Here is a 23,010-nt window from a genome sequence, read left to right as displayed (position 1 = left end):
TGGCACACAGTAGGTGCTCAACAGGTGCTACCTTTCCTTGGTGAGCTGCAGTGAACACCAAAGGGGTGATGTCTGGCACCCTCCTCCCTACTAGAGTCAGAGACAAGCACCCAACTCCTAAGAAGGGGCAGGGTTTGTCTATGGTGTCCCCAAGTTCGCTTCCCCTTCCTCGTTCCCTGTGTGGCCCTTAAGGAGGGTGGTATTTGAATATCCAACCCCGGTATCCAAATCTCCTAATAAGGCACAGACTACAGGAGCTTTCCATCATTTTTTTATATAAAACAAAACGGCCCCAGCCGAGCGGCAGGAAGAAAAGATTCGAAACATGAGTATGTACATCGATGGTAGAAGGCACAGCGGGTCCATGGGGGGTGAGGAGTGGGGGGGTGGGGCTGGGGGCAGCAGGTTACACAGGTCTCAGCTGAAGCCACGGGGGAAGAAATAAAGTGCGTAGGTCCTGGGGCACCCCCCGTGGCCCAGAAGCAGCAGCCAACAGCCCCCCTCTTCCTGCCTCTGGCAGGGTTCACTTGAGTGTGACACGGAGGTAGGAGGTGGGCACGTAACCCTCACCTCCCTGTTTCCGCCTGACTCGGGTCCAGCCGTCGCCTTTATCTTCTTCCATGAGACTGAGGTCCTCGCCCTCGGCCATGGAGATGGTGCCCTCGCTGGACCCTGTCGTGGGGGCGGCGGTGGGCTCAGGTCTGCTGGAGGCGGATCTCAACAGAACCCAGCCCCAAACACCGCCCCCAAAGCCACTGATGCGCCACCCAGGCTGTCCTTACCTTCAAAATGGTAGATGGCCACACAGTGACCTATGGGGGATGCAGGCTCCTCCTCAAAATCCTCATCGAACTCCGTGTAGATGGGAGCATCCTGACCCTCCTCGGAGGGGGGCTCTTCAGAGCTGGTTGGAGAAGGCAAAGCAGGTGAAGACAGGTTCCCCCGGGGTCCGGGGACAGACCGACACCGGCCTCCCTGCTCACCTCTCCTTATCCTGTGATCCGTTGTTGCTGTTGCTGCTGCTGTCTGGTGGGGCGCTGGCTGGGGGGTCTGGAGGCCGAGTGTGCCGGCCCAGGGTGTCCCCCCGGTTGCTTAGGACCCGGCTCTCGGCTTCTGCCAGCCAAGCCTGAGAGGAGGGGACCGCACAGTCAGCTCCATGGCCAGGCTCTGGGGTCAGCCCACTCTGGCCTGGAGGTTTCCTGAGATCACCCATGCACACCCAAGGCAGTGATGAGAAACAGCTGAAGCAGCCCCCCCAATACCTCCCTGTCCCCCTCCCTCCCCCAAGAAGTGACTCAGCCAGGCCTGCTGGCCCCGCCCCTCCCCAGGGTCTTCCCTGACCTCATACTTCTGTACTTCCAATTTCAGACGCTCGATGTTGTTCAGGGTTTCTGTGATCCGGGGTTCCAAGCTGGCCGGGTCCCCCATCTGGGGTGTCTTCTCATATACATCCTTCATTTTCTTCAAGGCCTCCCTAGGGTGAGACAGACGGAGGAGAAAGAATCCCATGTGATTTAACAAACAAAAAATGTGGGCTTTGCTTCAGGGAGCTCAGCCAGTGCTTCATAGCTTGGGTTCAAATCCCAGGGTGGGCATTTCTTAGTTATGTGAGTTTGGGTTAAGTTACTGAAACTGTGTCTCAGTATGCTCGTCTGAAAAAGAGAATAATGGGATCTATATAGCTATGTCTATATATCTCCTGGGAGTTGTCGCAAAGATGAGAGCAGTGCCTTTATGTATTCAGATATATATTGAGTGCATACTACATACCAGGAACCTGTCCCAGGCATTAGAAATATAGCACTAAACAGGACAGTCAGGGTCCTACCTCTACTCACAATCTCTCAGGAAAACGGGAATTCTAATGATGCACGTAAGGGGTTTAGAATGGTGCCTGGAATACAGTAACACTCTCTAAACGCTAAGTATTACTATCATTAGTCCCCTGTCCCTACTTCCTCCATGTAATGGTTACAAGCATGGTCCTCTGGACTATGTCAAACCTGGGTTCAACTTCTTTCCAGTCCTAGTACCTGATGCACATTACAGATGAGGAAACTGGAAACAACTAGAATTCAAGGCCAGTCCGCCTGGACTCCAGAGCATGCACCCATAATCCCCCCATGATAAAAACTCAGGAATGACAGAGTTCTCGAATGGAACTTTACACCAATAAAAGCCGTTTTTGTACAAGAAGTTCTGTGCAAACGGCAAAACATCATTTGGCTGTCTGTCCACAAGTGGCAAACGTCATTCTTATTATGTAAGAGGACTGGGAAGAGAATCTTGTTGCTTGGAAAGAGTGAGTAAAGATTTTCTTTTTTTAATCTGGCAGGTTTCTTTATCGCTAATACGTTAAGTGTTTTGAGTTATTAAATGAATAACCATATGCTTCTTTTTCTTTTAGCCAATTAATGAAGTAAGTGAGACTGATAGATGTTTTGATATTGAACCATCTTTGCATTACTGGGATAACACCCGAATGATCATGATTTTTTTGTGGTCTTTTTTTTTTTTTAACTGCAGTAAAATATACATAATATAAAATTTCCCATTTGAGCTATTTTTAAGTGTATGGTTCAGTGGCATTAAATTCATTCATGTAGCTGAGCAATCACCACCACCGCATGATTTTTTTTTTTTTTTTAATACACCATTGGACTTGCTTGGCAAGGATTTTGCAATCTAAGATCATAAGTTAATTAAATAAGTCCATAATTTTATCTTCTTGAATTCTTGCTAACCCAATTTTGGAATTGAGATTCCACCAGCCTCCTAAATGAGCTGGCAGCTTTCACTCTTCTTCTGTTTGTTGGAATGACTTATGTAAGATGGGAAGTCAGCGTTTCTTTTAAGTGTGGTAGGAATCACCTAGAAACCCATCAGGGCCTGGAGTTTGTTGGGGAGGAGATCTTCGAGTATCATTTCAATGTAATTCATTTATTATTTCACCTTGTTCCTTACCTGCCCACCCCCTCACCTTACCTCTGGTCGATCTCCTTCTGTAGTTCACGGTTCCGTTCTTCCAGCTGCTGCTGCAGCCGCTTTCTCTGCTGCTCCGGGGGCAAGTGGCTGAAATCCTCAGTCACCACTGTCTGCAAGGCGGAAGAAGGCTGAGCTCGGGAACACAGAGTCTGAGCTTCCAGGGTCTAAGACATGACTAAGACACACCAAGTCCACCTTCCTCCCCACCCAAGGTTCTTGGGGGGCAAGGCCATGCACAGAGCAAAGCAGGTCCAGGTGGGGCCATGGAAGGAGGGGGCCCAGCCGGCGGCAGGAAGCGAGCCCAGGGTCCCGCCACCCGGCCGCTGGGCAGGCTGGGGCCGCCCACTCCTCCTCCCCCGGAGGCCTCACTTACCCCACGGCTGCCTCGAAGGCTGCGGAAGGATGCTAGCCGCGGTTTGACTGACTTACTGATCTCACTCAGTATGGCCAAGGGGTCGAGGCCGGAGCGGGGGGACGGGGGTCCATTAGGTAATGCCGAGGGCAGGGGGCCCCCCAGGGGGGAGAGGGGTGGAGGGCGCGGCTACCAGCAGGGGCCAGGGAGGACATGGGTCAGGAGGGGCAGGAGGACGTAGAGAACAAGGACGGATGAACGGAAGGACAATGGATGCAATAAAGAAAAAGGGGAAAGAAACCAAATGGAGAAAAGAAAAGAAAAAAAAAAGTAAGAAAACCACAACTCAAGATGTACAATCACACACACAGAAAATGCATGCAGAGGGCGACACAAAAATCTGGGAGGTGGCAGGAGGGCATTAATTAGATTGTGAGCCAGAAGGCCAGACCCCTCCCCCACCCTCCACCTCCCTTGCATCCTATGTCCAGTTTCTAGAATGGAGACTGGGGGTACAGGGAGGCCCATGTTTCTTGTCCCCCTCCCCAGCTTTCTGGGCTCACAGTCTAGAAGGTGGAGGGAGAAGCATGCAGGAATCAAGGTCTCAGACAAATATGGGGCCATAGACGTCAAGGGCAAACTGAGAGAAGGGTCAAAGGCATGAAATACCAAAAGGGTTACAGCTGGGGTTTAAGCTGGGGGACGGTACGTATAAACTGAAGAAGGGTATCAAAGTATACACCAAGAGGGATCCAAAGTACAAAACAGGAGTCAAAAGGTATAAACTAGGGACGAGGGGATTGTCAAAGGTGTAAGAAGCCAAGGGTGTCCAGGTATGTGCCTGACATTGAAAGCTAAAAATCCCGAGAAAAACCAGCCTGAGGGTGGGGCGCCCAGAGATGCACCGGAGGATTGGAGAGACCCAGGCGGGAGTCCCTAGGGCTGGTGTCCCAATCCCTCACCCAGCCCTGAATACCCAAAGCAGTTCTTCTCCCAGCATCCCGAGAAGCAGCAGACAGACGCCACAGGCCCCCCTCCTTGCCCCCCACTCCCCAGCCTCAGGGGACTCCCAGGCCAATTGCCCGGCCGCCTTCCTTCCCTCCAGCCCGGGCCAGCAGCCAAGAGAAAAATTCCTGCCCAGGACTCGGCGTTCCGGCGGCTGGGGCTGACTCAGTGGGGGCCCCTGCTGTCTCCACTCACACCCATCCCCTCCACCCCAAGGGCCCCGGCCCCCACCTTGTTCTTCTTGCTGAAGGGCCAGCGCTTAGCTCGGCTGCGACCGGGGCCTCGGAGCTCAGGCCGTCCATCTGAGGGGGTGCCCAGGCTGCTGTCCGAGGGCACGCGGTTCATGGGCTGGCTGAAGTCTTCAAATTCCACGTCGCCCGGCCGGGCAAAGCCTGACTTGTGCAGCTCGATTAGGACCTGGGAGTCCTGGGGGAGGGGATGGTGAGGGGCAGTCAGGGGAAAGACTGGGTGCCTAGCCTTTGGGCTTCTCCTCCTGCCCTCTCCCACCACCCCCCCGCCCCCGTGGTCCACTGGGACCAGGCACCCACGTTCTTGGCATCCACAGCATCCGCGGCCACCTTCATGCCCTCCAGACACTTGGCGATGATGGGTACCACCTGCAGCTCAGCCTCTGACAGGAGCCTGTACCCAGCCCCCAGGTGGGTGGCCCGCCGCTCGTCCATGTCCTGCAGCTTCTGCAGGGACAGGGGTGTGGGGTCTCAGGGGTGCTGATGGAAGGGCTGGTGGCAGAGTGATTCACTACACGAGCGTGATGGAGACCCACACTGGCCCCAGCCCCAAGCCCAGTCTGGCAGGGAAACACAGAATCGAACACAGAGACTTCCAGCTCAGTGTGGTCAGGGAAGAAACAGGAGGCCAGGGAGATTTCAGAGGAGAATTTGAGGACCTCCCCTCCCCTTGCCTAGGGAGTCAGGAAAGGCTTCTCAAAGGAGGTGAAGCCAGGGATTTCAAGAAAAAGCAGACCCAGCGCCAATACTGCCAGTCCCAGGGCTGGGACAGAGAGTAGAGTACAAGGCTGAAACAGAAGAGGGGAAATTCGAGATCTTTCAGAGGTGTTGTTAGAGTTGGGGCTTGGAAGAATAAGTAGGAGTTGCAAAAGGAAAGAAAGACAAATCTGGCAGAAAGAACAGCTTGAGTAAAAGCGGAGCACACTTTGACTATTTGTTTCTAATTCCTTCTCAATTTAGAGATTAGGGCATTACAGCCAGGGTTTTGACAAATGTGTAGGAGTTGGTTAACTCTGGGGTTTCAGGGGCAAGGTGGGGCTGGGGGTATGGAGCACTTACATTAAATATCTGGGGCATCTGGGAAAAATAGAAGTGAGCCTGGTCTCGGTTGAAGCGCTGTAGTTGGGCTGCATATTCATTTTTGCTTTCTTCTGCCATGTGACTCCGAAGGTGGGCCTGTTGCTTGGCCTGAGGAATATCGAGGTGGGGGTCATGGCCCAGTTCCAGCCTTGCCCAACCCTGACCCCCAAGTGTGTCTCAGACCCCACAGGCACCTTCTCCACATCAGCCTTGGTGGCATTGATATCCTGGTCCAGCCGCTCGGCCGTCTGAGCTGCCTTCTCAGCCTCCCGGCAGTCCCGCTCAAACTTACGCTTACTCTGTGTTGGGGACAGAGCCAGAATGAAGGAGCCACCAACCAAAGTTTCATGGACTGGTGGGAAGTCACCCAGCAAATGGGGGTCGGGGCTGGAAACCCACAGCAGAGGTGGCGTCCTGGCCAAAGAGGATACCTCTGTGGATTGGCAACCCTCACCCAGCTGCTCGGGGTCAGAGCCACGCTTCTCCACACCCACAAACTCACATTCTCTAGCTGCTTGAAGCCACTTTCCAGCTGCTGCTGGGCCCGACGGCCTTCTTGGAAGTGCTATGGAAAGAGGGGGTGATAAGGCTCACCCTGGTTTCAGGGGCCCTTGGGAAATCCCAGAGAGGGGATCACCCACCATCTTTCTCTCCTGTTTCATCTCCTGTGAGTACTTGGCCAGCTCGAGACACACGTGGACACTGAGGTTCTCGGCCACCAGCTCCCGCTGGCCCGCAAAATCATTCACCTCTTGGAGAATCTGCACAAATGACTGTTGCTGGCTGAACCTGGGATGCGGTGGAGGGGGACAGGGGCTGAGGGTCAGGGTCCCCAGGAGCCACATGCCCCAGGACCCACCTCTGTATGAGAAAATGTGAGCCCCAAGACATTCACCCCAGAAGCAATGATATATTCTGGTCTGCATCCCCAACCCTTGGGGGGAACAAAGAACTCACAATTCTCAGAATTTGGGGGGTTTTAGAAAGGGGATATGATGCTCACGCCACCTTTTTGCATCACCCTAGGGGTGTCAGCGGCAGCATCCTGTAACCAAATACTATAAATGTTTTTGCAAGGAGAAATATTAATGTCCATGCTAAGTGGGATAAAAACCAAGACCGTAATGAACGTAATAAACATCAAGTCAGTTCAGGTCGGAGGTTGCCTCCAAACAAGTGACCAAAAGAACTTTTGATCTCTAGAGCTTTTTGGATTCTGGACCTGGGGACCTGGAATAAAGTGAAATGGTCTGGGCATTGTTTAAACACGTTATCTTAATCTTCACATGAGCCCCTACAAGGACATCACCATCATCCCCAATTCACAGGAGAGGAAAACAGAGGCATAAAACTTAAGTCACTTGCCCAGAGTCATTCATTTAGTAACTGTTGGAGCCTCTCCCATTTAACAGGCGAGGAAAATAGAGGCGGAGAACTTGAGTCAACTGGCGGAAGCAGTTTGGCTGGAAAGTAGTGGATTTAGAATTCCAACACAGGTAATACGGTTTCTGCATCCAAGCTCATACCTCTAGGTGGAACTGGGGTGAGAAGTAAGGGGTCTGCTTGGGTGGCCCAGCTTGAGGGAGAAGAAGTGGGTCCCATACCCCCTGCCCTCCCAAATCTAGCCCTGCATCAATCCCCTCTTCATTCTTACTTGGATTCTGGGTCATCTTTGCCAGGTCTTTTGGGCATATATTTTTTCACCAGGCTCCTACGGAGAGAGGCAGGAAGGCTGAGCCCCCAGCCCTCCCACCGCTCCCCCTAACCCCAGGGCGAGGCCACCCTAGGGTCTCACCGCAGCTGCTTTGCATAAGCCTGCTCCACCTCCGTCCGCTCTTTCACGAACTTCACGTATCTGTCCAACAGGTCCAGACCCCACTGCGTGTGCCGCTCGAGCACCTCAAACTGATCCTAGCGGGGGATTGGGAGTACTGGGGTCAAGACCTTGGGACCCCACAGCCTCCGACCAAGCGGCAGGGGAACCTCCAGGCTCCAAGCTCCAAGAAGGCGTGGTTTCCCGGCCCCGCCCCGGAGCGGCGCGGGGGGAGGCAGGAAACCCGCGGGAACCCCCTCCCCTTCCCGGGAAGGGCCAGGGAACAGGGGCGGGGCCCCAGCTGGACTACAAGGTCCCCTCTCCCGACGTCCAAGAGAGGTGTGGAATGGGACAAGGCCACTCCCCCTGCCCCGGCTCCCCTAATCCCCCCCAGATTCCAGAAAATCCGGCCGGCCCGGCGTAAGTCAGGGCCAGAGGCGCAGGGTTGCCTGCAGCCTGGGGGGCCTCTGAATGGCCAGAGGGTGGGCACCAGGTTCCCCCGGTTGCCATGCTTCCCCGGGTGCCCCGAAGGGTGACTCAGTTTCTCTCACTGATTCCACTGCGCCTCCAAAAGAAATCCCAGCATTGGTGTGGGGGGCGATCTAGTTACCCTGGGACACCCAGGAACCGAGGAGTGCCACCGTCCCCAGAAAGAGGAGGGGTCAGAGGTCCCGGCTAGGAAAGGGGAAAATTTCTGGGACTTCCAGGGCACAGGTTCGAGGCGGTCAGGTGGCGGCCCCTCCCAGTGCCTAGGGCGGGCTGGGGGAGGGGGCTGAGGCCGAACCTCGCAGCCCCCTTCCCCCTACAGGGTCCCAAGCCCCTGGTTGTTGATTATAGGCAACGTGAGGGCGGTCTGTACTTCCAGGTCCCACGTGGGGTTGATAGTGGCCAGAGGGTCCCCTCCCCCGCCCCAGTCGGACAGGCGGAGGGCGGGCAGGGGCCCAGGGGCCGTAAGATAAGCCGCCGGCCCAGTCAGGGCGCTCAAAATAGGTGACCTCTCCCGGCCGCTCCGGCCTGGTCCCAGGACTTCTTTTGCCCTCCTCACTATGAACCCCGTACCTCAGTTTCCCTACGCCGCTCCTGCAAGGTCCCCCTCCGCTCCCGGGCGTCCTGAAACGCCCTAGGAAACTCCGAATGAGGGCGGAAAGCGGGGATTCCAGGGGTCGGTGGAAGGGAAAGCGCAGAGACCCCTCTAGGGTACTGCAGGGCAAAGCGGGGGTCTGGACCCCAGGAAGGTAGGAACTTGGAGCCGGGCGGATCGGACTCACCCACAGTTCGGTGCCCCAATCCATGCTGCTCCCGCCGATGCCAACGCCGCCGCCGCACCCGGTCCCCACCGCCCGCCGCCGGGAGAGTCAGCCAGGGCTCTGAGCCCGGCCCCGCCCCGTTAATGCCCCGCCCACTCCAGGCTCTGCCACGCCCCATAGGCTCTGCCACGCCCCCGCCCGCGCGGAGCTCCGGCGCAGCCCCCTAAAGGTGAGGCACACCCCAGGAGGCGGGGCCCCAAAGACGCCCCGCCCCCTCTTAAAGGAACGTTGCCGCCCGAAGCCACTGGACAGACTCCTTAAAGGACCCCCACCCATTTTCCAAATCCCTTAGGACCCCTCTTGTCCTCCCCACACCTAACCCGCCCTGGATTGTTTTTCCTTTCCTTTTTCCTTTCAACCATTCATTAAAGGGCCAAGACACAAACCCCAACCCAAGAGGTTCTTCCCCCACCCCATCGCAGGGAGAACCTGAGGTCACCTCGCTCTTGCGGGCCGGCCCGGCTCCAGACGTCTACGTTCGTCCCACTAATGGTCTGGTCCCTCCGGCCACAGGGCGGATGGGAGGACTTCGATCCTGTCCAGGACGCGCCTCCACCAAGGCCTGGTCCATTAGCGCCCCCACCGCATCCTGCCTCCTTCCCCAAATCTGCGCCTGGAAACTAAGGACGAGCTGTCCTTGGAGCGCCGGGCCCAGGCCTTTCCCCGGCTCCCGTCCAGTTCGAGCCTGCACCTGCCCATTTTCCAGTTGCATCCATTAAGGCACAACAGTTTTAATTGTCTGCACAGACCCTGGGATTCCGACTCCACCCCCGACGCCCCTAGAACCCTGGGGCTTGGAGGTCTGTCGTCCCTGTCATAAAAGTCTGTTCACACGTTGTTAATCCCTTTGAGGCACTGGGATGAAAGGGGAGAGATCCTAGCAGCAACCTCCTTCATCCTCTCCCTCTTTTGGTGCTTTCTCTTTGGCTACAGAGGTGACAGTCGCCCTGCTGGGGCTGGGGGCTCCGGGCCCCCGGGGACACGTTAGGCTCTGAGCTCGCAGGCTCCCAGTACACAAAACCGAGGAGCCCAGGAGGATCGCTCCGGGAGCCCACACTGGGACAGATGGCTCTGCGAGGACCTGGCCCCACCTGCTGGTGGCTTCTGAGTTAGAAAACTTCAAATTACAAAGAAGACGTGCTCCGGAGGTTAGAGGATCAGATCGAATCAGGAATTCAGCCTGGGGTCTGGAACTCGGTGGCTCAGCCTGGGAGTAGGGTCTCAGCCTCTAAATGAAGTTGGGATTCATCCCAGGTTGGCACCACAGTTGGGATGGAGTCTGACTGGGATAGGAGGCTTAGCAGAGGGGTCAGCCACCCAGTCGAAGGCCTGGGACTCAAACTAAGGTCCACAGGTCAGTCCCAATCTGAGGTCAGGGGTCAGTCCTAATCTGAGGTCAGTCCAGGTGGAAGCTCAGCCAGAGATTAAGGCTCAGTATAGGCTGAGGGTAGTAGGGGGTCGGGGAGTCTAAGTTTCGGCGGAGGTCAGGGTTCAGCTGCAGGTAGGAGGCTCAGGCTGGGGCCAGGATTCAGCCTGACTCAAGACCAGCCTGGGATCTGGGGATGGGCCTCCAGTTGCCTCACTCCAGGACAGAAGGGTCCACCTAAGGCTGGTGACTCAGCCTGGGATCATGGGTCATCGTAGGGTCAAGATTTAGCTTGGGGCCAGGTTTTGGCCTCTCGGTGGATCAGGAAGATTAGGAGAACAGGACAGGCTTTAGCAAATGCCTGTGTTTACCAAAAGCCTGAGCTTTGGCTGGGAGCCACATCCCCGGGGTAAGAAAGGGGACGTCCGTCCTTAGGGATACTGGGAAGTGTAGTTTATTGAACGCCCCCTTGAGCTGTTTGCCCCCCCCCCCCCCGCGTTCTGGGTAATGTAGTTCTGAACGGGTCTGTCAGTTAAGAGTGGACGGAGGAATTCCCCTTTAGGGGCCGGATATCAGATCCATCACAATTGGTTGGACGGACTGTTTATCAGAGTACATCCGGGGACAATCTTTCTAGTGATTGGTGAGCTTGGAGGCGGGGTTGAGCGAGATCAGCACTTCCATTCGGGGCTCGGGCTGTCCATTTGGTGTCGTACAGGGTGCGGGCTCGAGAGGAGACGATTACTGATTGGTTGAGTGGGCTGAAAAAAGCTGAAGGGTCGGCCCCCACCGTGCAACGATTGGCGGGCTTAAGGGCGTCAGAGGCGGTGTCAGGGGAGGCGTTGGCTTCAGAGATGGCAGTGAGCGAGAGGAGGGGGCTCGCCCGCGGGAGCCCCGCGGAGTGGGGGAAGCGGCTACTTCTGCTGCTGCTGTTAGGCGGTTGCTCTGGGCGCATCCACCGGCTGACGCTGACGGTGAGTCCCGCCGCGCGGCGGTCTGGGGTGTGGGTCGCAGCTTTGGCCCGGAAAAGCCCCTGGCTTGGAGTGGTTTCGTCCGGATGGAGCGGTCCGGCGCCCCCCGCTTCCAGGTCCGGAGTGGTCTCGTCCGAGGAGCCCCCTCGGTCCTCCTGTTGGAGTTTCCTGGCCCGCCGCGCTGTAGTCGTGCCCCGCCCACCGGGGGGGGGGTTTCATCTCCGGAGACGGCGGACTCTGAGTCCTCTAAATTCTTGGGATTGCTTTGGGGACGCTAGGGACCCTTGACGCCACCGAGGGAAGTCCCTGGGGGTTCTAGAATAGGGTCCTCTGGGTACTCACTGGGATCTTGGGGGCTCAGTTGGAATCTAAACATTTTCCGGGAGGTGGGGGCCAGGCACCCCAAGATGCGTAACTCTGCTCTCCGGGTGATGCTTACCCAATAGGGAGACTTCCAGGTATCCCAGACTTTCGAATCCTGGACTCTCCGAACAGTGGCCAGAGGATCCGGAGCCACCCCTGTCCCTGCCTGGGATTAAGGTTATGGCCTCCAGAGCTGGCCCTCTCAACCTCTCCTGTCACCCTTTGGACCTGTCCTAAATATAGAGATACCCAGAGGGGCCCGAAGCCCTTGGGGGAACCTCATGCTAGAGCCCTGGAGCTGGGCTGGTGGGAAGTCTGAGCTGCCTCTGCCTTCTTGGTCTCTGGCAGGGGGAGAAGCGAGCAGACATCCAGCTGAACAGCTTTGGCTTCTACACCAACGGCTCTCTGGAGGTGGACCTGAGCCTCCTGCGGCTGGGCCTCCAGGAGACAGATGAGAAAGCCCCATTGGTGAGGGGCTTTGAGGAGTTTGCTGGAGGAGGGAGAGGTGCACAAGTTTCTGAGCTCCGCCCCCCTCCCCCCGCCCCAATTCTGGATTCACATCCTAGCTCTGCCTCTCACCCATGTGATCTTGGGCAAGTCCCTTGATCTCTCTGAGCCTCTGTTTCCTCATCTGTAACTTAGGAATAATAATTTCTCATGCAGTACGTGCCAGGCACTGAGCTGGGGGGAGGGGAGCCTACCAGTGAACAAGACAGCCCCAGTTCCTGCAGTCAAAATGAGAAGTTAGTGTTTATCGAACGTCCGCCGGGTACCAGGTACCATGCAAATCTATTTCCATGAGTCTGTTCTGTCATAGCCACCTCTCAGGGATGCTGTGAAAATATTACACCTGTAAACCCAATTTTACAGGTGTTTACACAGACTCAGAGGCATGTGGCTTACTCAGAGTCCAAGAGCCTGGATGTAGATCCAAGTGTGTTGGCTTCCAGAGCCCAAGGCAGGGAGCCATGAACATTCTATTTAATTTATTTTTTACATCAACATTTTAAATGGGGGGAAACAGGGTGGGTAGGTCGAGGACCAGCGAAGGTCTCCCTGAGGAAGTGACATCCCAGTCAAGGGGCAAGGATGGTTAGGAGTTAAAGGAAGAGGGTTGGGGGGCTGGGGGCAGATGGGAAAAGTCAGTGAAGTGAGTGAACACGGAATCTCACGCTTAGTAGGCTTTGAGGAAATTCGAGGTTACGTTACTATTGCCACTGATCGAGGTGGCTTGGAGGTCCCTGCTGGTGTCCCTCACATCATCTCTTTTTCTTGCCAGGTGGGGTTCAGTCTGACCCGTGTTCGATCTGGCAGTGTTCCTTCCTATTCAGTGAGTGGAGGGGGCAGAGGTGGAGGTGGGGAGGGGGGGAATGTGGAGGGGCAGGGGTGGTGGAAGGGGAGGATGTTCTGTCAGCATCTGGAATCCAAAGGTCCCTGTCCTTTCCCAGAGCGGGGAGCAGGGAGAGACCCTCCCTTGCTTGGGTGGATGGGGAGGAAGGCAGAGTGAGGCTGGACCAGTGGGAGGGGGTGACCAAGGCTCCCTGCTGCCCACTCTCCAGAGCCGGGACCCTCACGACTGTCCTCTCCGGAAAAACAGTAGCAACCTCCTGGCTGTCTTCCTCATCAACACCAAGGATTTGCAGTGAGTTGGAGGGCTGGTGGCTCCCCTTAAGATCCATCATTGGGGTTTCCCTGGTTGTGCTACACACATGAGCTGATCAGGTGGAATCAGAACCAGCCAGAAAGAACCTTGACTCCTTTGGAGAAAGCCACTCGCTTTTTTTTTTTGGCCGCACCACGCGGCCTGTGGGATCTTGGTTCCCAGACCAGGGATTGAACCCGGGCCCTCGGCAGTGAAAGCACCGAATCATAACCACTGGGCCACCAGGGAATTACCGTCACTTGCTTTTTAATTTTGCCTTCAAGCCTTCTGATTATGGGAGGGAGAGAGGGGAGGAGTGCCCAGGCAGTATTAGGGTCTCAAGGCAGAAGACCCAACACAGAGGGGTGTTGTGAGAATTAATACAAGTCATTTGTGCATGTAGGATGCACCCTGTGCGCCAAGCAGCATCCTGGGATCTTTACAGGTGTTAACTCATTGACTGCTTAGACTGTTATTATCCCCATTCTAAAGATGAAAAAACTGAGGCTGAAAACTGGGATTTGAACCCAGGGTCCAAAGATACTCTGTTGCCTCTCTGTATATACAGCATTTTCTTTTTAAATAGTGTGTACTTCAGTAGAATGAGTGACTTAATGTCACAGGAAGTGACAACTAATCCTCGGTACAGGCAGCTCAGGGATGCAGCAGCCATCTCGATGGGTGGTGGCCAAATGCTGCAACTTGGTGACCACTGATGGAGCCCGACGCTGAGCCCCAGAGGGCCCGAGGGGCCATTGAGTCCCTCAGCAGAGCAGGTGTGCCTGACCCCAGCCTTCAGCCTCCCAGCCTCATCCCACAGGGTCCAGGTACGAAAGTATGGGGAACAGAAGAAGCTGTTCATCTCTCCCGGGCTCCTCCCCGAAGCGCCCTCCGAACCAGAGCTCCCGAAGTCAGAGCACAGGGTCAACCCCAAGGTGGATGGTGGTGAGTCAGGGTGGCCGTGCGGGCACGGAGGGGTGGGTGGGCAGGGCCGCTCCACACGTCCCGCCCATCATTCTGCTGTCTGTCTATCTCTAAAGTCACCTGCTTGCCCCTGGCAGGGACCACTACTGCACCCAACAAGGCCAAGTTGAAACCCACAGGGTCACAAGCCGACCAGCAGGTATGGGGAAGCCAGGGAGGGAGGGGGGAAGCCCTGCCCCCAGGGGGGGCCGGCTGATGCTCCATGGAGGTCCTCTGTCCCCTCAGGGCATTGCTGGAAAGGACCAGGACCTGGTGTTGGGCCTGGGCCATCTCAACAACTCCTACAATTTCAGTGTGAGTGTCCGGGGGTGCCTGCAGCCCCTCCGCTCCACAGTGCGGGGACCACCCACGCTGAGGCCTCCTCTCCCCTCTGTCTGCCCCACCTCCCAGTTCCACGTGGTGATCGGCTCGAGGGCCGAGGAAGGCCAGTACAACCTCAACTTCCACAACTGCTACAACTCGGTGCCGGGCCAGGAGCAGCCGTTCGACATCACGGTGAGCAGGGGTGACGAGGGTGGGCAGCAGGTTCGCGGAGCGCTCACTGCAGGCCAGGTACTCCGTGCCCATTTGGGAGACGGGAAGACTGAGGCTCAGAAACAGGGAGTCGGCCAGCGAGGGAGCGGGAGAGCCGCGGACTCACACTCAGGGCCCCGCAAGTCTGGAGCTAGCACGCAATCCCCCTGCCCACCGCTGTCCCCTCCCCAGGTAATGATCCGGGAGAAGAACCCCGAGGGCTTCCTGTCGGCGGCGGAAATCCCCCTCTTCAAGCTGTACATGGTCATGTCCGCCTGCTTCCTGGCCTCCGGCATCTTCTGGGTGTCCATCCTCTGCAAGAACACGTAATGCCTTTGCCCCTGGGGGTTCCCCACCTCCCCTCATCACACCTTCCCACTCCTACCCCTGACCGATGCCCTCCCACTCTCTTCTGTCCCCGACCCTGCTGCCAGGTACAACGTCTTCAAGATCCACTGGCTCATGGCAGCCCTGGCTTTCACCAAGAGCGTCTCTCTCCTCTTCCACAGTGTGAGAGCCTTGGGCCGGGAGCAGGATGGGGTGGGCTGGGGTGTCAGGAGCCAGGAAAAAGCCCCTACAAGCCACTCCTCAAATCTCTGCAGACCCTGGGCTTGGGAGTTCCATTTGTCCATACATTTGTCCATCCATTTTATCACCGTGGCCGGCTGTGCATCCAGTCCTGTCCAGCTGTGACCGCCCACCTTTCAGTCTGACTGTCTGTGGGTCCAGCTACGAGTGTCCACTGGGCTGATTGTCTAACTGTCCATCCACCTGACTGTGACCTTCCCTCCATTGTCATGGCTGTGACTGTCCAGCCATCTGTCCGGCTGCCGTTCTGGCTGTGACTGTCCCTTTCTCGGTCCACTCACCATCCTGATCATGACCTTCTGTTCAGGCCACTTCCTGGCCACCCATCCGACAGCAACTGTCGGTGTTCCCAAACCACCACCATCTCCATCCCCCCGTCCATCTGTCTGACTGTCCATCCGTCCATCCACCTCCAGATCAACTACTACTTCATCAACAGCCAGGGCCACCCCATCGAAGGCCTCGCTGTCATGCACTACATCACACATCTGTGAGTGCCCTTCTCTGCCGGGGGCAGGAGGTGGGCAGGGGAGGGCTGGGCCCCCGAGTCTCACCACAGCCCCTGCCCGCCTCCACCAGGCTGAAGGGCGCCCTCCTCTTCATCACCATCGCCTTGATCGGCTCTGGCTGGGCCTTCGTCAAGTACATCCTGTCCGACAAGGAGAAGAAGGTCTTTGGGATCGTGATCTCGCTGCAGGTGCACATGGAGGCCCCAGGGTGGGCAGGTGGACATGAGTGCAGGCTGGGCCCGCCCATTCCACCCACCCCACCCCCGCCCCGCAGGTCCTGGCCAACGTGGCCTACATTGTCATCGAGTCCCGTGAGGAGGGCACCAGCGACTACGGCGTCTGGAAGGAGATCCTCTTTCTGGTGGACCTCATCTGCTGCGGCGCCATCCTCTTCCCCGTGGTCTGGTGAGGACCCCCACCCGATCCCCTCCCCTGCAGGCACGGGTGGAGGCAGTGCTGACTGCCCCCCACATCACCCACTCGTTCCCAGGTCCATCCGGCATCTCCAGGACACGTCTGGCACTGATGGGAAGGGTGAGCTGTGCCCTCGGCCCTCAGCCTGCTCCTGGTCCCTCTTGCTGACCCCTGGATGCCCCTTCCATCCCCTCTGACTGCCTCTTCCTGCCTCTCCACCCCATCACCATCCTGGGACATCCCCCTCCACACTATGCCCCTGAGACACTCACCCAAATGTCCTCCTGTCCCCAGCCCTTCTCCACCCCTGTCCCCTTCGTCCTGCCCCCTGCCTCCTTCCCTTGACCCCCACTCTCTGTGCCTACCCTTCAGTGGCAGTGAACCTGGCCAAGCTGAAGCTGTTCCGGCATTACTATGTCATGGTAGGAGCCCTGTGCTCACTCGGGAAGTTTGGGAGGGGGAACAACCAGCCCATTGGCACACCCACCCTAACCCCTCCATCTGCAGTCCCCCAGAGCCCCGCCCCCCCGCCCTCTGCCCATAATCCCCGGCCCCCCTCCCCAGGCATCCCCAGTGGTCCCTCAGCCCTGTGCCCACCCGTGTCCCTGCAGGTCATCTGCTACATCTACTTCACACGGATCATCGCCATCCTGCTGCGGGTGGCCGTGCCTTTCCAGTGGCAGTGGCTGTACCAGGTGAGCACTGAGGCCCCAGGTGGGGCGGAGGGTGGCCCAGACAGTGGAGGTGGAGGTGGGGGCGTGTGCCTGACACTCCCACTCTGCCCCCTTGGCCCCCAGCTCTTGGTGGAGGGCTCCACTCTCGCCTTCTTCGTGCTCACGGGCTACAAGTTCCAGCCCACAAGGAATAACCCGTACCTGCAGCTGCCCCAGGAGGACGAGGAGGATGTGCAGATGAAGCAAGTGTGAGGCCTCGGGCTGGGGTGGGTGGGGCTTGGGCAGCAAGGGGCCGGGAGGGCGGGGCTGTGGGGGCAGGTGGGTGGAGCCTGGGGCAGGGCCAAGAGGCTCTGGGGTAGGTGTGGTGGGCTGAGCGGGCGGGGCCTGGCTCCCCTCGGCTCAGGGGTTATCTCCTTAACTGTCTGTCTGCCTGCAGAATGACCGATTCTGGGTTCCGGGAAGGCCTGTCCAAAGTCAACAAAACGACCAGCGGGCGAGAGCTGTTGTGATCATGTCCCTGCCTCGGACACTCCTTCATCCCCCTTCATCCCCCTCTCTTCACACATTCCCTGCTCCGGCTTCTCCCAAAGAGCGTGTGGCGAGGAGGGGGCCAGTGCTCACAAGGCATCCAGCTCCCTGGGACCTGAGTTCCTGGAGCCCATTCAGAAGAAGACAGACAGCCCCCCTCCCTCACAGATGTTGAGCACCCTGTCCCCACTTGCAACTGTACAATAATGACCGATCTGTTTTGCTACTCCAGTTTCTTGCCTTTCTGGGGGTTGAGAGCTAATGCAGGGGTTTGAAATTGAGAGATCCGTTGGGGGCACGGGGTGGGGAGAGGTTGCAGTATCCATTGCTTTGCACATTCAATAAATGTTAATTGAGCGACCACTGCGTGCCAGGCCCTGTGCCGGGTCCTGAAGACAGAGCAGTGACCAGGACCCATCCGGTCCCAACACTCAAGGTGTCACCAGACGGTTCCATCACAGGGCCCTGACCCAGCCTGGGGAATCAGAGGTGAGCAGAGACAGTGGGGAAAGACGCAGGCCCAGATGAGGGGACAGCGTGTGCAAAGACTGGAGGGGAGAAAAAAAATGGTGATTGGGTGACTCATAAGTGGCTCAGGCTGAGTGCTATATTCTAAGGCTTCTATTCTAAGGCTTCCAGGGTCTTTAACTCTTGAAAAGCTTATGAGGCACAGAAAGGCTATGTAACTTGCCCAAGGTAACACAGCAAACAAGTTGTTAGAAGGCTCAGGACTCAAAAACACCAGCAGTCTGGTTCCAGAGCTGCCCATTCCCACTGTGTGCACTGCCCCTCTGCACCTAGACTCCCTGCCACCAAGCCTCTTGACCTTGCCCCCATTTGCTGTGTGACTCTGTTAAGTGGTTTAATCTCTCTGTTTCCTTGCATGTAAAATGGGGACCCCATAGAGTTGAGCATCACACATGATAATGGGAGTCTGGCTCAGCACAGTGCCCTGCAACACAGCCTGACCTTTCATGGATTTCTCTGAACCTTGAGGAGTTCAAATTAGAGATGCACCTGGTCACACACCTGCACACACACCTGTGGGCAGACCGCCACGATGCATTTCTTCCCCCGCCCCGCTTCACTCTTTAATAGAACGCTCTGAACCTATTTTGGAGCTCTGAAAAATACTCCTTGGTGGGGACTACAGGCATGGGCCAGGGGGAGGGAATCAGGCTGGGGTCAAGGCTTCCTGCAAGCGGAAATGTGTCTAACTAGGGCCCAGATGAATATATAGCCCAGCCAGACAAAGAAGGAAGTGGGAAGGCATTGCAGACTGAGGAAATTATGCAGCAAGGCAATGCCCAGAATAGCTTGCAAGCTCCACTGCAGGTCTGGCTTGGCCAGTGGGAGGGCAAGAGCAGCTGGCAGAAGCCTAAAAGCAGGCAGACACACTTGGACTTGATTCTGGGGCCCACGGGAGCCAAGGAAGAGTTTAAAGCAGGGCGGGCCGTGGTAGTACAAGGATGGCGTTTTATACCACGTGCATGCTGGGGTGGGCAGTCATGGCTCTCCCAAGTTGTCCCCGCCCTAATCCCCAGAGCCTGTGACTATGTTCCCTTACATGACAAGAGGCACTTGGCAGGTGTGATTCAATTAAGGATCTTAGAATGAGGGATGATTCTGGATTATTCGAGTGGGTGCGTTGTCATTACAAGGGTCCTTTTAAGAGGGAGGTGGGGGCTTCCCTGGTGGAGCAGTAGTTGAGAGGCCGCCTGCCGATGCAGGGGACACAGGTTCGTGCCCCGGTCCGGGAAGATCCCACATGCCACGGAGCCTGTGCTCCACAACGGGAGAGGTCACAACAGTGAGAGGCCCGCGTACAGCAAAAAAAAAAAAAAAAAAAAAAAAAAAAGAGGGAGGTGGGAGGGTCAGGATCAGAGAATGAGATGTGATGCTGTAAACAGGCTAGTGTGATGTGCTTTGAAGATGGAAGAAGGGGCCACTAGCCAAGGAATGTAGGCAGCCCCTAGAAGCTGGAAAAACCCAGGAACGGATCCTCCCCTAGAGCCTCCAGAAGGAACACAGCCCTACTGACACCTCAGTTTCAGACTTCTGCCCTGCAGAACTGCAGCATAATAAATGTATTGTTTTCCAGTGTTTTGTTTGTTTGTTTGTTTTTGGTTTTTTTGGCTCAGCGGCCATGGATCACGGGCCCAGCCGCTCCGCGGCATGTGGACCAGGGCACAAACCCGTGTCCCCTGCCTCGGCAGGCGGACTCTCAATCACTGTGCCACCAGGGAAGCCCAATAAATGTCTTGTTTTAAGCCACCAGGGCTGTGGTCATCTGTTATAGCAGCAGTCAGAAACTCATACGGTTTAAGGAGCACACACTCTGGAGCCCAGCTGCCGGGTTCAAATCTCAGTTCTTACCAGCTAGAGGATCTTGGGCAAGTGGCCAAAGCCCTCAGTTTCTTTATCTGTAAAACGGGGATAGTAATAGCACCTAAGGCATTTGGAATAAACAAGTTAGATGCATAAAATCGTTAAGATGCTGTAGCTGAGATGTTCACAGTCATTAGCGCATATTCCTGTATCATAATTTTATAGAAAGAATGCAAAGGTGTGTTTTAGAAAAAAAAAATGCCCAGTTGCTGTGGACTAGATGACCTGGAAGAGGTGAGTTTACAGCAAGGAGGCCGGGGCCTTAGGGATGGAGAGAAAGGATGGGTTGGGAGAGACAGCCTAGGGGTCACAGGGCTGCTCACAGGGGATGGATGAGGGAGAGGGAGGAAGCGGGGGCGGGGGGGGGGGGACTCTGGCTTGGAGGCCCGGAGGGACTGTCACCGAAATAAGACAAGAGAGAGGAGGGACAGGTGTTAGTAAAAATAAAATTCAAGTACATTGTGCGCTGGCCATGTGCTGGGCACTGGACTCAGCTTGCCTGATGCCACGTGCTGTCACCCCAAGACTCAGAGGGAGGTTCCATGGTTGTGAATGTCTAATTTACAGATGAGGAATCGAGGCTGGGGGAAGGCAGAGCTGCAGTCAAAACCTCTGGCCCGGAATTCCCTGGTGGTCCAGTGGATAGGACTCTGCATTCTCACTGCGGTGTCCTGGGTTCAATCCCTGGTCGGGGAACTAAGATCCCACAAGCCCTGCTGCGCAGCCCAAAAAAAAAGGGTCCCTGGTGCCCAGGCCTCTGCTATGCTGTGTGAGGTGGTGGAGGGAAGGAGCCAGAGGGCAAGTGGATGGGTTTAATCAGGTCAAGGTTAACCACAAGTTAATGAGTAATGAGTTGGGAAGGGGAAGTCCATGCTGCTGGTGGGGCAGGGAGCTGGATGGGGGAGGTGGTTGGAAGCAGGGCCTGGCTCTGGGTCCTGGAGGAAGATTCCCAGAAAGCAGTATAGCACCCATCCTGGAACCGGCGGGGGTCGTGCGGAGGGGGGAGAGGGGGGTCTCTGCTGCTCCCTGGCATGGCGGCGCCTGTATGGGGAAAGGGTGGGGATGGGGTACATCCGGGAGATAACGGCACTGAGGCAGGTGCAGGGGAGGGGAAGGGGGTACCTGGGCTCCCCCCACCTAGAAATCATGCCCATTTTTCACTTTATTCTCTGTTTGCACCCCAGCTAGGGTTGCCAGACAAAATACAGGATGCCCAGTTAAATTTGAATTTCAGGTAAATAACAAATACTTTGTCGGTATGAGTTTCCTAGAGGGAATTCCCTGGCGGTCCAGTGGTTAGGACTCCGCGTTTCCAGGGCAGGGGGCCTGGGTTTGATCCCTGGTCTGGGAACTAAGATCCCGCAAGCAGAGTGGCACAGCCAAAAAAAAAAGAGTCTCCTAGATATCCCACTTAGAACCTGCCCAGCAGCCTCACTCTCCCTCCTTCTCTCTCTCCCCTGCCGGCTTATCTTGCCTGCCATCCCCCTCCCAAACTTCTGGGCGCAAATGTCCATTCCCCAGGAAAAAGCCTGGAAGAATTCCTCTGGTTTCCTTCCCTTCCAGGAGACCTTGGTCCATTTTCACCTCCATCCCTCTGGTCAATTCTTGGAGGTCATGGGCAGGACCCTTCCCAGACCTCCACCACCATGGCCATGAGCCTTCTCTCCAAGCCCAGGGCTCCAAGCCATCTGTGTTCCCTTAATTGTCAAAACAGCAGGAACTACCATCAGTCCCATTGCTCAGATGTACTAACAGAGGCTCTGGGGTAGGAGCAGCCAGGCTTGCAGGGAGACCGAGGCCAGCAGGAATTCCTTCTCAAGGTTGTAAAATCACAACCCTGAATGCTTTAAGGCTATAATGAAACCAGGAGACTGGGTGGGTATTTTGGTGGGGGGAAAGGGGAGGAAGATAAATATTGGGGTTTGGGGGAATCCTAGCAGGTGGCCCCCTTCCCAGTTTCAGAAGTGGAGCCCCATATCTGGAGAGTAAGCAGGTGTTTGCCTAACCCGCCTCCTCTTCCAAAGAAAGGGTGTCGCAATCAAAGCAGACACAAGCCAGGTTTGTTCTACTGCTCCATGCCACCCCCTACTTGGGGCACGGGGGCATGACCAGGAAAATGGCACGGTTTACAGGAAATCAGAGTGAGGTCCCAGTTAACCCCTTCAAGGAAGCTTTGGAAAACAGCCCTCCAGGGGTCTGGATCCCCCATCAACACACCATCCCCCTCTGACACCTGACTTCACATCCCCCCTTCCGCCAGATGCCCAACTTAAAATCAAATTAAAATGACACAGAGGCAAAAATACAAAGTTTTGCCAATATGCCCTCAAGGGGAGGCCATGAGGAAATTGGCGATTCTGTGCAGGGCCGGCAAGTATGCAAATCAATATAATTATGGAGGAGAATTTAGCGATATCTAGCAAGATTACCGTTGCACGCAGGCTTTGATCCAGAATTATCTCTTCTCTTTGCAGTAAGAACCCTTTGAAGTTGCTGCTGTTATAACTCTACTTTACAGGAGGAAACTGAGGCTCAGGTGGTTATCAGTAAGTTGCCCAAAGTTTACCACTTAATAATTGTGAGAGCTGGGAAATAAGGCAAGCTCAAGATTACTCCCTGGAGGGAGCGTGGTTTTGTAACAATAGGAAGTCTGTCTGTCCGCCAGTCTGGTTACTTCCACACAATGTAATACTGGGCAGTTGCCTGTAAGAACAAGGAAGCTCTCTGAGCACTGATATTAAACAATGTCTAAGGTATATCGTTTATGAAACAGCAAAAGGTGTAACCCAGGGAGACCAGAAGAAAGAGTGTGTAGAGCTTTGCTGATGTTTGCTTTTAAAACGTGTGAACATTTGTAAACACATAAGATACCTCTGGAAAGAAACACAAGATTTGGTTACATGCTCATGTCTGAGACCCTGATGGCTAGCGATAGGAGCAGGAGGAAGGTTATTTTTAGATGCGGAACCATAGGAGTATGCAAAAAGTTAAATACATTTTTTAATAATAATAATAATATGCTAAGAGGTTGCTGATGTAACACAAAAGCTAGCCATGGGACTTTCCTCAATTATGACTTTTATAAACCATCACAGCCACTCAGGCCTCTTTTTTTTTTTTTGGCCACAGCTTGAGGCATGGGGGAATCTCAGTTCCCCGACCAGGGCTTGAACCCGTGACCCCTGCCGTGGAAGTGCAGGGTCTTACCCACTGGACCGCCAGGGAAGTCCCACTACTCAGGTTTCTTGATGAGAGGAGGTGAAGGGAGCTCCAGGCTCTC

General features: G+C 55.8%; 2 protein-coding genes and 1 non-coding gene across 8 annotated transcripts; 2 read left to right on the top strand and 1 right to left on the bottom strand.

Annotated features, from left to right (window-relative positions):
• Window positions 1-254: 254 nt before the first annotated feature.
• Window positions 255-8,853, bottom strand: TRIP10 (thyroid hormone receptor interactor 10). Of its 3 annotated transcripts, none has more exons than XM_029218377.1 (15): window positions 8,752-8,771; window positions 7,466-7,581; window positions 7,325-7,381; window positions 7,036-7,208; window positions 6,312-6,459; window positions 6,173-6,235; window positions 5,865-5,969; window positions 5,650-5,778; window positions 4,891-5,037; window positions 4,574-4,768; window positions 2,986-3,095; window positions 1,342-1,474; window positions 984-1,126; window positions 783-904; window positions 255-672 (listed from the first exon to the last, which is right to left on the bottom strand). In XM_029218377.1, exons 4-15 carry the CDS (start codon window positions 7,047-7,049, stop codon window positions 524-526), a joined length of 1,458 nt encoding a protein of 485 aa, XP_029074210.1. In that variant the 5' UTR covers window positions 7,050-7,208; window positions 7,325-7,381; window positions 7,466-7,581; window positions 8,752-8,771; the 3' UTR covers window positions 255-523. The 3 variants fall into 3 exon arrangements, with proteins under 3 accessions (XP_029074210.1, XP_029074209.1, XP_029074211.1); XM_029218378.1 differs by lacking the exon at window positions 7,036-7,208 and adding an exon at window positions 3,359-3,526 and having other exon boundaries at window positions 263-672; window positions 8,752-8,853; XM_029218376.1 differs by lacking the exon at window positions 7,036-7,208 and having other exon boundaries at window positions 8,752-8,853.
• Window positions 8,854-10,995: 2,142 nt separating this feature from the next.
• GPR108 (G protein-coupled receptor 108) lies at window positions 10,996-17,713 on the top strand. 4 transcript variants are annotated; one of them, XM_029218669.1, is made up of 18 exons: window positions 10,996-11,130; window positions 11,839-11,958; window positions 12,770-12,820; window positions 13,050-13,132; window positions 13,953-14,077; window positions 14,194-14,255; window positions 14,342-14,410; window positions 14,507-14,611; window positions 14,822-14,955; window positions 15,064-15,139; window positions 15,634-15,707; window positions 15,797-15,914; window positions 16,001-16,131; window positions 16,217-16,260; window positions 16,513-16,562; window positions 16,752-16,835; window positions 16,938-17,062; window positions 17,251-17,568. In XM_029218669.1, the coding sequence occupies exons 1-18, from the start codon at window positions 11,011-11,013 to the stop codon at window positions 17,321-17,323; spliced, it is 1,644 nt and encodes a 547-aa protein (XP_029074502.1). In that variant the 5' UTR covers window positions 10,996-11,010; the 3' UTR covers window positions 17,324-17,568. The 4 variants fall into 4 exon arrangements, with proteins under 4 accessions (XP_029074502.1, XP_029074501.1, XP_029074500.1 ...); XM_029218668.1 differs by having other exon boundaries at window positions 14,507-14,955; window positions 16,938-17,056; XM_029218667.1 differs by having other exon boundaries at window positions 14,507-14,955.
• Window positions 17,714-20,354: 2,641 nt separating this feature from the next.
• On the top strand, window positions 20,355-20,426 carry TRNAE-CUC. Its single transcript has one exon. It is a non-coding gene; the product is annotated as a tRNA-Glu (tRNA).
• Window positions 20,427-23,010: the final 2,584 nt, after the last annotated feature.

The sequence above is a fragment of the Monodon monoceros genome, unplaced genomic scaffold (assembly GCF_005190385.1).
Source record: "Monodon monoceros isolate NGI ecotype Baffin Bay Population unplaced genomic scaffold, NGI_Narwhal_1 Super_Scaffold_12, whole genome shotgun sequence".
Classification (NCBI taxonomy): Eukaryota; Metazoa; Chordata; class Mammalia; order Artiodactyla; family Monodontidae; genus Monodon; species Monodon monoceros.
Note: the sequence above shows the minus strand (reverse complement) of the source record. Positions and strands in the feature narration are given on the sequence as shown.